The 14,238-nt window shown below is 42.6% G+C and overlaps 1 protein-coding gene across 1 annotated transcript; it reads right to left on the bottom strand.

Annotated features, from left to right (window-relative positions):
* Nucleotides 1-741: 741 nt before the first annotated feature.
* On the bottom strand, nt 742-9,323 carry PRPF38B (pre-mRNA processing factor 38B; the record flags this gene model as incomplete). The annotated part of the gene is made up of 6 exons (XM_080692647.1): nt 742-1,600; nt 2,553-2,776; nt 4,873-4,933; nt 5,010-5,161; nt 5,685-5,753; nt 9,045-9,323. 6 exons carry the CDS (start codon nt 9,321-9,323, stop codon nt 742-744), a joined length of 1,644 nt encoding a protein of 547 aa, XP_080548773.1.
* Nucleotides 9,324-14,238: the final 4,915 nt, after the last annotated feature.

The raw sequence follows: 14,238 nt of genomic DNA, 5'->3' as shown, positions 1-14,238 counted from the left end.
GATTACATGTCATGTATTGTTTTTCAAATAAAAAAGGAAAAGTGAATAAATTTTAGGCATACTAACAGTGTCCCTTTGAGGTAGAATGCTAAAAGGACTTTTGATCAAATCACAGCCTAATTTAAACCTCTGCATCAGAAACTAACCTCTCATAAATTCTCTCTAAAGTTAACTGTAGAGAATATTAAGTATAACATATTAACAAGAGCCTTCCAAGGTAATATACAATGGACAAGAATGTTATTCCTACAACTGCTGCTTTCATGTACGCTGAAAGCACATAATTCTCCTATAAGACATCCAAGATCCATTCCCAAAGTCTTTAGCATTCTATTATGAAAAGCACAGCCATGCTAACTTCAGTACACAAACCATAATCCCACACCTAGAAAACAAAAATAGAGTTAGCGGCAGTTTATTGCCTTATACAAATTTAACCAACATGGCAACCATGCCAAAAGAATTAAAACATTTTCAGGACATATGTACAGACTGTACATTTTAAAAACAAACAATAAAAATGCAAGAACAATCTGTGCATCATGTATCAAACTCAACAATTGGGTGAAAACATCAATGCAATAAATGGGTTTACAAAGGCACTTCCCTACACAAAAGAAATGAAAATGCAGCCTACAGGGAGCTTGAAGTGTAACTACTGCACAATTTCAACTTAGGGAAAAAAAAGCAGATTTAATCAAACATTTAAAGGATTCAATGTGATCCACTTTAAAAAAATTTTCACACAGTCTCATCTTTGTTTTTCTGTTGTTTTTCTTGGCTCTCTTGTTCTATGCTTTGGCTCCTCCGACGGTCATGTTTGTCTGACTGGTCCTTACTATCTCCATGATCTCGTTTGTGGGACCGTTCTTTGCTTCTGCTACGCTTCCTAGATTTCTCTTTGCTGGGGCTATGTTCCCGTTTTTTTGATTTTTCGACACTGTCAGTTCTTCCTTGACTGCCACTTCTACTTCGTTTATTTGATTTTTCTTTACTTTCATTTTTATGTTTGCTTGATTTCTCTTTGCTTTTGCTTCTACTTCGTTTCCCTGCATTTCTACTTCTACTCCTGCTTCTATGTTTCCTTTCTCTGCTTCTACTTCTACTGTGTTTTCTCTCTTTCTTGGAATCTTTCTTGTCATCTCTATGCCGCCTATCATCTTTGTCTTCTTTATGTTTCTTCTCGTCTACCTCACCCTTATTTCTCTGTTCTTTGGACCGTTCTCTTGATCGCTCCCTCTCCTTTTCTCGGTCATTACCTCTGTCCTTATCGTATTCTCGATCTCGTCTTCTACCCCTCTCATTTTCTTTCTCTCTTTCCCGATCCCTGTCCCTTCGATCTCCTTTCCTATCACGACTTCGACTGCGACTTCTGTGTCTCTCCCTACTCCTACTGCGCCTGCGATCTAACGCCCTATCGATACTTCGGGATCTTCGCCTTTCTTTCTCTCTCTCTTTGGCTTCACGCTCTAGTCGCTGGCGTTCTTTCTCTCTTTCTAATTCTCTGTCAAAACTAGAAGACCCATGGCCCTCCCGATGATGACTTCTACTTCTTGATCTTCTTGGAGACCTCCGTGGACTCAGCGATCTCCTTGGAGATCTAAGAAAGAGAAAAGAAAACTCCACTGAATAAAGCACATTAATAAAGGATAGGGATGTACCTCATTGGTAGCATACTCACCTAGCATGCTCAAGGGCTCAACCTTTAGTACCATGCAAAAAAAAAAAAAAAAAAAGGCTAGGGCTATAGCTCAGAAGTAGAACGCCCCTGGGTTCAATCCCCAGTACCAGACACACACACACACAAACAGGGCTGGGAACCAGGCATGCTTATAATCCCAATACTTAGGAGGTTGAGACAGGAGGATTACAGGTTTGCATCCAGCCTCAGCTACTTGGTGAGATCCCGTTTCAAAATAAAGCCTAGACAGGAGGGTGAGGGGGCGGCAGCACCTAGTACTGTATGACTGTATGTCATTGTCAATATGATCCACATTATGATGTGAAACCATAGTGTACCAGTAAAAACGAAAAAGAAAAAAAAACAAACAATAAAACAGACATGCTTTTTCAGAAAAAATTGGAGAATAAATAACCACCAAGGGATGAAAAATAAAGAATAAAAAATAGGGCTGGTGGTATATAGCTCAAAGGTAGATTAGGGTTCAATTCCTAGTGCCTTAAAAACAAAACAACAACAACAACAACAAAAACCAGTGCTGGGAGCTGGGCTTGGTGGCGCAAACCTGTAATTCTAGTACTTGGGAGGCTGAGATAGGTTTGCAGGTTCAAGGACAGTCTCAGCAGGTAGGGAGATTTTTCATCACCCTGTGAGACTTTGGTTTCAAAATAAATATAAAATAGGGCTGGGGGTAGCTCAGAGGTACAATGCCCCTGAGTTCAATCCCCAGTGCTCTCCCCCAACACCCACCCACCAACCACCACCAGCAACAACAACCCATGGCTGGGGATATAGTCTCCAGATTTTGGCTTTACTACTGCAAAACTAAACAACACAAAAAAAGAGAACCTTAAATTTACTATTTCATTACCTGGATCTTCTGCGCTCAACATGTCTGTCTATTTCCTCAGCACCTTCCTTTCCATCTTTCTTGATTTTCCTAGGTCGAGTTTTAATCTGCTGATCAATATTCTTCTGAACTGGAACTGGAATTCTTGGAAATAAGGTAGAAAACCACTCCAGTTTTGTGAGAAAAGAACGCAGCATTTCTCCAATGGTCATTACACAGCCTCCACCAGCCTTCACATCTAGGTCCTATGAAACACAAAAGATACCCTAATGGTCAAGAAAATTAGACCAACATTTAAATGAATACTAAAAAAAAACATTTCCATCTTTAGATTCTCAAGTACAAAAAGTTTAACAGAAAAAATTTCAATTCTGTATCCTAGTCTGGCAATGAATGACATAGAGAAGTATTTGGGCATAGTGTATACATGCAGGTGAAAACAAATCCTGCAGCCTCACGGGCACAAAGGGAACTGCTCTCACTCAGTTAATAAAAGTATGAAAAAAAAACACCCTGACATACTCAGCTATGTGGAATAACCGATTTAAGTTTACATCCCACATACCTACTATGTAAATATTTCTGTGGGCACATCTGCATATCACACCTAGCACCGTAACCTAACTACGTATGAACTAATTCAGACAGTTCTTGTCTAAAGGTTATCTTTTAACAGCTGCAATATAAAATGAAGCCCTAATAAAACTGGAAGCAATAGCAAACCAACTGCCATGAAGCAGTGAGGTTTCTAATTTAGAGTTATGTAAAAAATAAATAAATGAACAAATAATTGGAAACGCATAATCCATGATGACCATTGTCTCTGAAAAGGGTCATTACCGCATGAAGGCCTTCTTGCTATGCCCTCTCACAGCTCAGGACATGTTAGTCAGCTATTGTCAGTCCCAAACCTACAGTGCAAGCACACAAGGAAAGTGAGATTTGTTATCTAAACAGGAAAACAAGAGCTAAAGGTAAAACTGCTTGCACTCACACACATTTAAGTGTTCAGATATACAGAATTTCCAAATATAATCGCTGCAGATATCTAAGGAAGAAAACATAAGTTAGCTTATATAGAGGACCTCAGGTTTGTAAGCACAATAAAAAAACAGATTAAATAGAAGCATTAAAAAATAAATCTAATACAACAACTCTGTAGAGGGACATGCCTGTATGTGTGATAGTGAGGGTGGAACCCAGGGGCATTCTGTGTCTGAGCTATAACCCCAGCCCCATCTTATTTTTTATTTTAAAATAGGGCCTCACTAAGTTACTAAGGCTGGCCACAAACCTATGATCCTCCTGTCTCAGCCTCCCAAGTACTGAAATTACAGGTGTGTGCCATCACATCTGGATGGAGACATGCTCTTTTAAAGACTGAAAGGAAGGAGTGCTTTGGCCTAAAAAAATTACATGTAAAAACGAAAACAAAAAAAAAAAAAAAAAAAAAAAGAGAGAGATTATGGTCATCACCCAAGATACTCTTTACTTCTTCTGAATTATTAAAGAGCTAAGAAAACAACTCCAAAAAAGTAGAGAAAAATTGAAATTCTGTATAAACGTCCAAGTAAGATATTTATTTTTAGATGTGCATATAAATTTGACTCAGTAAAGTTTCTAAAAGTAACTTCTCTTTTCCTGAACATATATAGCAGGTGCAGTTTGGCAAACCAGATTTAGAATTTCAAAAAACTCTAAACTAATTTAAGGTTGTTTTTTTTTTTTTTTTTTTTTTTAAATTGTGATACCAGGAGTCAAAAAACTAGACTTGATAGGGCACAGTAGCAAAAAACTGTAATCTAAGTTACTAAGGAGACTGAGGCAGCCTGGGCAATACAGCAAGACCATCTCTCCCCCACACCAAAAAAAGGGGGGAGGAGGAGGGAGAAAGCCGGAATTAAAATTGTCACCTGAATAAGTTATCTATACTTCCAGACCATTTAAGTGACACCCAGCTCTACAACTCTGCACTTTTATGCAAATGGAAATACTGATATTTGCAGAAGGTTAGAATAACAAAATTCCAAAATTTCAGAAGAGAAAAGGCTACAATTAGTGTTTTGTTTGCATGTCTCTTATCAACTCTTCAATCTGATCATGGCCCACCTTAAAGTCACCACCGATTGTATAAGTATATACAGAAGAAATTAGAAAAAGTTTCAACAATTAACAAACACACTTATATAAAAAATAAAACTTAAACCTCCATGTCTTAGTAAAAAGACATAATTCCAAAAGTATGATCAAAATAAACTTAACTACAAAAAATTCTGGAAAACATTAAACCATCAAAAGAATTTAATCAGAAGAAAACTAATTATTACCCTTGCTGACATACCTCTTCATCATCAAGGAAGGATTCAAACCAGTCCCATAGATCTGTAGGGGGCTGTGTGTATCTACAATGACAAAAGATTTATTAAGCTTACGTGAATAAAAATGAGATAATTATTGAAAAAGTAAATGCATGCTCACCTTATATACATAAATCCAAGGGCTCTAATATATGGAGAGTCCGTGTGTGTTATAAGACCCATCACTTGCTTGCGCGTTAACTTCAAAGTAAATAATTTATATAACAGGCAAAAAGCTGTAGAAACAATCCCTCCTGTTCCAACACCTCGAACCTTTAGAGGAAATAGTTAAGAAAAAGTAAAATCATTAACAGATACTTAACACTCACTGATCAATCTTGTTACACACTAATATAATAGTAAGCCATAATCCAGATCTAAGAAAAGAGCTTAAAAAATACTTTTTCTAATCTTATCCACTGGATACCTGAAATTCCTTTTTTTTTTTTTTTTTTTTTTGAGGTACTGGGGATGGAACCCAGAGGCTTTCTACCTCCGGGCTATACTCCCAGACCTATTTTTATTTGGAAACAGGGTCTCACTAAGTTGCTGAGAGCCTCACTAAGTAGCTGAGGCTGGCTTCTAACCTGTGTGATCCACCTATCTCAGCCTCCCAAGTGCGGGGATTACAAGCGTGCGCCACCACGCCCGGCCGAAATTCCTTTTTTAAAAGAGGCTCTAAGGTCCACCAACAAATGATCAATTGAATGTATAAAAGCAGATAGAACTCTAGTTTCCCAACAAACGTAGTCACCAGACACAGAAAAACTGAAAAAATGCACGTACTTCTACTTACCCCTCCGCACATCCCTGTCTGGCCAGCAGTTTTCCTGCTCCCTTTCTCCCATGGCTCTACATGTGTGACCTGAAAATAGAAAAGAAAAACAAAACAAACACTCATACTTTGATTTTTTAAAAAGTCTGATTATGTCCAAGTCCATAAAAGAGCAGCTCTTCCAAAAGTATTTTGGCATTATGCACACCTTACTGTTTATTCACATTACGTATGTAAATCACATTTGGAAAAACTGCTCATTTAAAGAACAGCGATAAAAACAACTAGGATTTAACAAAACCTTAAAGTGTTTGCTGAGTAGAAATACCATTAACTAGCTTTATACACAGCTAATTACCTAAATATGTGGTAGCCAGAAAATTTCTAGTTTCATAAACTTGCAAAAAACAAAACAAAACAAAAAACCCATACATACACACAGGGTTAGGGTTAGGTGGGGTGGTTCTGGAGATTGAACCCAGGTGCACTTTACCTGAGTTACACCCCTAGGTCTTCAATTTTTTTCCCCTTTTCTTTTCTTTCTTTCTTTTCTTTTCTATTTGCTGTATTCTCCCTCCAAGCAACACTCCCACTCCCAAATAAGAAAATTTGTGCTTGTTTTGGGACGGGGTCTCACTACATTGCTGAGTCTAAATATGTAGCTGAGGCTGTCCTTGAATCTGCGATCCTTCCTCTCAACCTACCAAGTGCTGGGATTACAGGTGCACACCACCATGCCCAGCTGCAAAAATATATATGATGTTATTTCAACTTTTGTATCAGCTGCTTAAAAAAATAAAAATTCTTGCTTAAAATGGATGTGTTTTCACTTCAAAGCAAAAAGTATTAATGAAATAAAGTTTAAGTATTTATTTGAAAAAATCTTAAAATACCCAATACTATTATTATATGGTGATTAATAATCTGCAGAATAATATAACAAAAATGACTTGAAACTAAAACACTTAACAAGTTACTTCTGATGGAAAATTATGGCACTTATTTGTACACCCCCACACACCAAAATCTACTTAGGTCCTGATTAAAGATGAAATCCCAAAAGCCGCACTTACAGAGACCATTCTTATTGTAATTCATTTCCAGCATAATTATGTAAGCCAGTCCAATTTTCTTTGTAGAATATAAACTGTATCAAAAACTGAGTTGTGACTAGTCACTAACTTATAGTAAGTATAATCAACTTATAGTAAGTATAATCAAAGATGATACAGTGTCATCTTTGCTAAAAGGAACACCCTACAAAAACACCTTAACCTAACAATAGCAAGAAAAAGAATAATAACTTTAAAATAGAAGCCAAGGTCTTTTGGAAATTTTTTTCTTAAAACAAAACACTGTTCTTTCACTCTAGTATGTATTTCTAAAGGTATATTTCCACCCACACATGGTAACACTTTATAGTCCTTTTCAGAGGCTGGCTTTTAAATTTAACCACTACTCTGTTTTGTTCAACTCCTGCAATGTGCTTTACTAGTAATTTCCCACAACTTGTGGTATAAATGATGTTTCAATTCCTTAAAGGGGAGCCAAAGCAAGGAGTCAGCAATACACAATTTGAAGTATAAAACTGGAAGCCTAAGCCGGGCGTGGTGGCGCACGCTTGTAATCCCAGCATTCGGGAGGCTGAGACTGGAGGATCACGGTTCGCAGACAGGCTCAGCTACTCAGTGAGGCTCTCTGCAACTTAGTGAGACCCTGTTTCAAAATAAAGAAAAAAAAAAGTAGGGCAGGGGGTGTAGCTCAGAGGTCAAATGCCTCTAGGTTCCATTCCAGACCCGCAAAAAAAAAAAAAAAAAAAAAAAAACTGGAAGCCTAAATGTTTCAATGATTGTTTGATCCAAAATTTTTCAAAACAAAATCTGGGTCCTTAGTTTTAAAACTTACTTTACTGGCGATCAAACCCAGGATGTTGGACATGCTAGGGAAGTGTTGCACCACCAAGCACATTCCCAGCCCTCCTGGCAGAATCTTAAGTTATTTCAAAGCACAACATTTGAAAGCTGAAAACAAGTTTTTCCCCCTTATTACATTTACTTTTGCTGTGTGTGTGTGTGTGTGTGTGTGTGTGTGTGTGTGTGTGTGTGTGTGTGGTACTGGGGATTGAGCCCAGGAGCAGGCTATCCTCTCTTCTCAGTTTCCCAAGTACTGGGACTACAGGCATTGCGCCACCATGACCTAGCATGCCTGCCTTAAAACAACCTGTCATAAAAGGACAACCCAATTTCAACTACTCAAAATTTACTGCATAAATGTAAGGGTTAAATATCATTTGACACACTGTATCCATGTTGATAAGGTCTTACCTTCAAAAGCTAGTTAAAAAAAAGTCAATATACATAAAAGATTGTATATAAGATGCTCTAGCTAAATGTTTAAGGGCTTAAGCTATTACAGATATCCTTTAAAATATAAATTAACTTTTGGAGGCCTGGAAGGTATTTTTTAAACTACATCATTTATAATGGAAGTGGAGAGAAACCCTATCTATTGGTGAAGACCAAAACCAATGGCCCAAAAAGGAAAAAAAAAAAAAAAAAGGAAAAAAGAAATCTAATTAGCCGTTTCATTTAACCAGGGAAATGCATTTATGGCGATTGAGCATGATTAATAGTGCATACCTCTACCTGCGACCCTGGGCTGCTCCGAGCCTCGCTGCAAGACTGAGTCAATCCTGCTAACGAAACAAGAACTGAGACAAGAGTGCAGTGAGGAGGCGCCAGGTGAGCTCCCCAGCACAGCCAAGCCAGCACCGACCCTGCCGCAGAAGCCCAGGGCCCAGATGATTCTAAATATGCCCAATGCACAGGTGGCTGAAACCTCTTGCTCCTGACTTCCTGCTGGGAAAATTTCCAGGCCTTCTGTACACCTCTTGCACTGGCACCTCTCCACCCTCTGCCCTCCCACCCCACCCGGCACACACGCACCGACCAAGTCCCTGTCTGGATTGGATAATACCAACAACTCGAGGCCCACACTGAAGTCATTACACGCCCAGGCCCGGGGTGGGCGGGAGAAGCACCAAGTTGGCGCTAAGCAAATCCACGTCAAAACGAACAACTTTAAAGCTGTGAACTTGGAGAGGCGTCGGTTACTCTTTCCCCCTCTCCCCTGCCTCTGCAGCCCCGCATCCCCCAGGGCTAGGCAGGAGGCTGGGGGAGGAGAAAGACCGAGAGTGGCGGGCTCTCCCGGCTCTAGACCTCTGGAAAGGAAACGAGAGGGCGGCCCCGACCCTCCCCTCCCTCACAGGCCCCTCGGCCCGGCCTCCCCACCCCTCGATCGCGGGGCAGGGGGCCGCCGGCGCCGGCTCCTTCCACGCCCCTTCCGAACTTACCCCCCGACCCCAGGCCTTGAGCTTCGTACCTTAAAGTAGATCTCGTCCACCACCTCGTGGTAAGTCTTGAGCTCGTAGAGCTGCACTTTGAAATAAGGCGACGACAGGATGTTGGTGAGGATCATGGGGTTGAGGTTCATGGTCTTCTCGTTGCCCCAGAGCGGCAGCACATTGCCCTGCTTGCCCGAGATCGCCGGCTTGGTGGCGGCGCCGCCGCCGCACTGCTGCTGCTGCTGCTGGGCCGCGGCCGCCGCCGCCTGGTGCTGCGGCTGCGAGTTGCCTGTCAGCGCGGGGCTGTTGTTAGCCATGTTGCGGCGGAAGGAAGGAGGGAGGGAGGAGGGAGGGGGAGGGGGCCAGGCGCGGTCTCGCTCTTCGGGACAACGGTCCGGGACCCTACTCCATGGAACGCCGTCGGGAAGGGGGCCGCCTCGCTGAGCCCCAGGCGGGCGGCGGAGGGCGACCCGGACGCCGGCTAGGGGAGCCCGGGCCGAGAGCAGACGCCGACGCGCGGCCTGCGAGAACTCCGCGAAGAAGGCAAGCCGGCGGCCAGAGAGCGCGATCTCTTCCGCCAACTGCCCCTGGGAACAAGATGGCGGGCCCACCGGATGTGACGCCACCCGCCCCGGCGTTCCCAGCGGGCCGGCGGCCAATCAGAGACGCCCGGCTGGGCGGGCTCTTCCTCTTCCGGGTTCCGCGAGTCCTCTGCGCGCCGGGCTCGCCGCGGCCACCGCTGTGGTCAGCCGTGGGGAGATTGGTCCCGAGAACATCCCGGGGCTGAGGGAGGCGGTTTCAGGCCCGGGCTGTTTATGTGTGTTAGGGTTTGGACTGGGGGACGTGTCGAGAGTCGGTTAGGATAGGATTGGCGGGGCGCTAGGTGCTTTTTTAAGTTCGCGACCGACCCTTGCAGAGTGTCCGAGCTCTACAGAGTTGTTTTAGGATTCTCCAAAATACTATGGTCTGGGACTCTCTTTCTCCGTGGTTCCGATGACCTTCGCCGGGCTGTATTGTCCGCGTGTATGGGTGTGTGTTTATGGTACTAGGGATTAAACCTAACTGATCTACACCTCCAGACCCATATATATTTTAATGTTGAAACAGTTTCTCCTACTAAGGCTGATCTTGAACCTTCGATCTTACCGTCTCAGCCTCCCCAAATACCGGGATTACAGGCGTGGAACACCGCCCGGCTGGTGCATTATAATTATACACAATGGCGGGCTTCCTTGTTATGTACTGATACATGCACATAGTACATAGCATAATTTTTTTTTTTTTTTTTTTAGCAGTACGGGGTGTGGAATCGAAGGGTATTGTACCTCCGAGCTACACCCCCAGCCCTATTTTTTAGTCTTTTTATTATTTTTGTAACAGGGCCTCACTGAGTTTCGAAGGGCCTCGCTAAGTCTAAATAGCTGAGGCTGTCTGTAAACTGCGATCCTCGGGTCTCAGCCTCCCAAATGCTGGGATTACAAGTGTGCGCCCGGCCTGGCCAATTTATTTTTAATTTGGTAATTTCATTACCCATATCTCCCCTTTCCTTTTTTCCCCCCATAGTTCCTTTCCTCTACTCTACTGATCTTCCTTCTGTTTTCAAGAGATTCCCTCTTTCAAACCCTTTTTCTCTCTAGCTTCCACATAAGAGAAAATATAGGACTCTTGGTTTTCTGAGTTTGGCTTATTTCTCCTAATGTAAGATTCTCAAGTTCCATTCATTTTTCCTACAAATGAAACTAATTCCTTCTCTCCCATCTGAGGTCTTATTGTTTGAGCCTGAATTTATTCATCTGTAAGATTGGGATAACATCTTGAATCTGTGTGGGCATTATAGGAGCATATACCTAGCACCTAGAAGAATGTCCCAGGCATCTAGTGGGTGTCCTTTGCTTCTTACTGGGAGGCTCTTTGAATTCTAGGGATAGCCTGGCATGGTGGCGCACACCTGTAATCCCAGCACTTGGGAAACTGAGACAGGAGGATCATGCAGGTTCAAAGCCAGCCTCAGCCACTTAGTCGAGACCCTCAGCAACTTAATGAGACCTTGTTTCCAAATAAAATATAAAATAGGTCTGGAAGTATAGTCCGGAGGTAGAAATGCCCCTGGGTTCCACCTCCAGTACCCCAAAAAGAAAAGAATTCTAGGGATGTACTGTTCTAGGCACAGTGGAGTGTCTAGGATGGAGTGTCTGAGGAAATGAACAAAAGGTCTCAAAATGAATCAGAATTAGTCTCAACTCTCAAAAGCTGCTGATAGCTTAATTCAGTGGTTGAGAGTTAAGCGAAGGCTACACACAATAACACCTTTGGGTCTTATTTTTGCCCATAAAAATTACGGAGTAGACCTTTTTATAAGTCTACTCAACCTCGGTATGGTAATGTACACCTATAACCCCAGTACTTGGGAAGCTGAGACAGGAAGATCCGATGTTTAAGAACACCATTAGCAAGTAGTAAGACTCATAAACCTAGTGAGACCCTGTTTAGAAATAAAATAGGGGGCGCCGGGCTTGGCGGCACACGCTTGTAATCCCAGTGCTTGGGAGGCTGAGACAGGAGGATCACGCAGGTTCGAAGCCAGCCTTAGCTGGCTTAAGAGACCCTGTTTCCAAATAAAATATAAAATAGGTTTGGGAGTGTAGCCCAGAGGTAGAAAGCCCCTGGGTTCCATTCCCAGTACTGTACCAGTATTGGGAATGGCCTAGGAAGCTTTGAGAAAGCTATGATTATTGATATATTTCAAAAATTGGGTGATGGGCAAATCTGTGCAAGGACTTGGTTTCTGCCTAAAAGCAGGCAACTATTCCAATGTAAATTAACCTAGCTAAAAGTAATAAACAAGTCAATAGGAGAGGAGAACTAGGCCTTTATCTAAAGACCGATATACAAGATAAGCCAGCTAAAATGGTAGGAGGGGCCGACCTTCATGAAAGAAGACACCTTGCTACACCTTGCTGGGGGAGGAACCTTACAGGGAGGGTCACCACCTCAGATTTACATGAACAAGATGGAGGTCATGGGTATAAAAAGTCGGTCCACGTGCTGTATCTTGGGGAGTGGTGAGTTGGCCCCAGGCCATCCTCCCCCCTCATGCCATTTTGGCATGGGGCTGTATAAGTATTTTCTGTATTTCTTTGTTTTTAATAAACTTCTTTAAATCTTCAGAAACTGTCCAAGTTATGCATATTTATTCTTAGGACAAGAACCCGCGGTTTTTCTGTTTTTGGTCGTTTTGGGTTTTGTTATGGGTTGGGGGAAAGTGTTTCTGGGACCCTCGCAGAGGTTCCCGGGAACAGTTTCGCCACAACCATACTCTCCCCAAATCCGAAACAAGGGTCATTCTATGTCTGAGCTATACTCAGCCCTTTTGTGTGTAGTACTGGGGGTGGAAGCCAGGGGCAGTCTTGCAAGAAAAAAAAGTCACTTGTGGGCTGGGCATGCTGGTACAAGTACCTGGGAGGCTGAGAAAGGAGGCATGCAGGTCCACAGCCAGCCTCAGCTACTTGATGAGGCCCTCTGCAACTTAGTGTTTCAAAATAAAACTCTTGTTTCAAAATAAAAAATAGAAGCCAGGTGTGGTAGGCTCACTTGTAATCCCAGCATTAGGGAGGCCCTTTGCAACTAAGTGAGACTGTTTCAAAATAAAGAATAAAAAATAGGGCTGCAGGTGGAGTCATGGTAGAATGCCCCTACTCTCCATCATCCCCAGTACCACAAAAAAAAAAAAAAAAAAAAAAAAAAATTAAAAATAGGGCTGGGGGTATAGCTCAAAGAATGCCCCCTGGGTTAAATCCCCAGATCTACAAAGAGAGAGAGAGAGAGAGAGAGAGAGAGAGAGAGAGAGAGAGAGAGAGAGAGAGAAAGAGAAAGAAAAGTCACTTGCTGATAGAATACTTACCTAGCAGGCCAGCCCTGGGTTCAATCCTCAGCATGGCAAAAATAACACTTTAGGGTTCTGTGGTACATGTCTACACTCCCGCTACTCAGGAGGCGGAGGTAGGAGGATCACTTGAGCCTGTAGATGCCTGAACAACAAGTACCCCTCCCCCCAAAAAAGTCCCCTAAACTGGGTGTGATGGTAACAAGCCTGTATTCCCAGTGACTTGGGAGGCTAAAGGGGTGGGGGGTTGTGAGCATTTGAAGTCAATTTAAGCATCTCAGTGAGACCCTCTCAAAAAAAGGGGCTGGGAATGTAGCTCAGTGATAAAGCACACACCCCCCAATTCAATTACAAGGGCAAAATAAATAAGTCACTTAAGTACTTTATTTTTATTTTTTGGTGGTACTGGTGGTGGAACCCAGTTTCTACCTCCGGGCTATACTCCCAGACCTTTTGTATATTTTATTTGGAAACAGGGTCTCACTAAGTTGCTGAGAACCTCACTAAGTAGCTGAGGCTGGCTTCGAACCTGTGCGATCCTTCTGTCTCAGCCTCCCAAGTGCAGTGATTACAAGCCTGCGTCACCACGCTGGCTTACACTTAAGTACTTTATAAGAGCCTTCAGAAATGAAGGTCAAGGGAGAACTGGGAAGACCCAAGGAGAAGGTAGGTTATCTAGGGTGAGGGGAAATTTCCCCTCTGATTGCAGAAATAAATTGACAAAGATAGCTTAAATGGAGAAAAGTCCTTTTTCTATAGAAGGGCAGAATAAGCAATATAGACAATTGTGAAGGGCTATAAGTGATTATTGGAGGTGGTGAATGGTCAAGATGAATCAGCTTATAAAATGAGTTTGGTTTTTTTTTGCAGTACGGGTGATGGGACCCAGGGGCATTTACCCCCAAGCGACACCCCCAGCCCTATTTTTATTCTTTATTTTGAAACGGTATCACTGGGTCGCAAAGGACCTAAGTAGCTGAGGCTGTCAGTGACCTGTGATCCTCCTTTCTCAGCCTCCCGAATGATGGATGGGATTACAAGTGTGGGCCACCGTGCCCAGCATAAAATGCATCTGTGTTGTTTGCCCAGGCTGGCTTTGAACTCCTGGGCTCACGTGATCCTCCAGCCTTCCAAGTAGCTAGCACTACAGTTGAGCACCACACTTGGCTAACATGATTTCCTTTGCTTTTGAATAAGCCCAAGGGAGACATTATCTTGTAATGAAGTCTATCTAGGCCTGGTTACAGTTCTTTTTTTTCTGAGATAGTTAATAAGGTGAAAGGCAATTTTATTTCTTTTGGCAACATGGTTGTTTGTCTTGCTGTACTGAGGATGGAACTGAACCCAAG

This window comes from Muscardinus avellanarius (genome assembly GCF_963383645.1).
Source record: "Muscardinus avellanarius genome assembly, chromosome: 3".
NCBI lineage: Eukaryota > Metazoa > Chordata > Mammalia > Rodentia > Gliridae > Muscardinus > Muscardinus avellanarius.
Note: the sequence above shows the minus strand (reverse complement) of the source record. Positions and strands in the feature narration are given on the sequence as shown.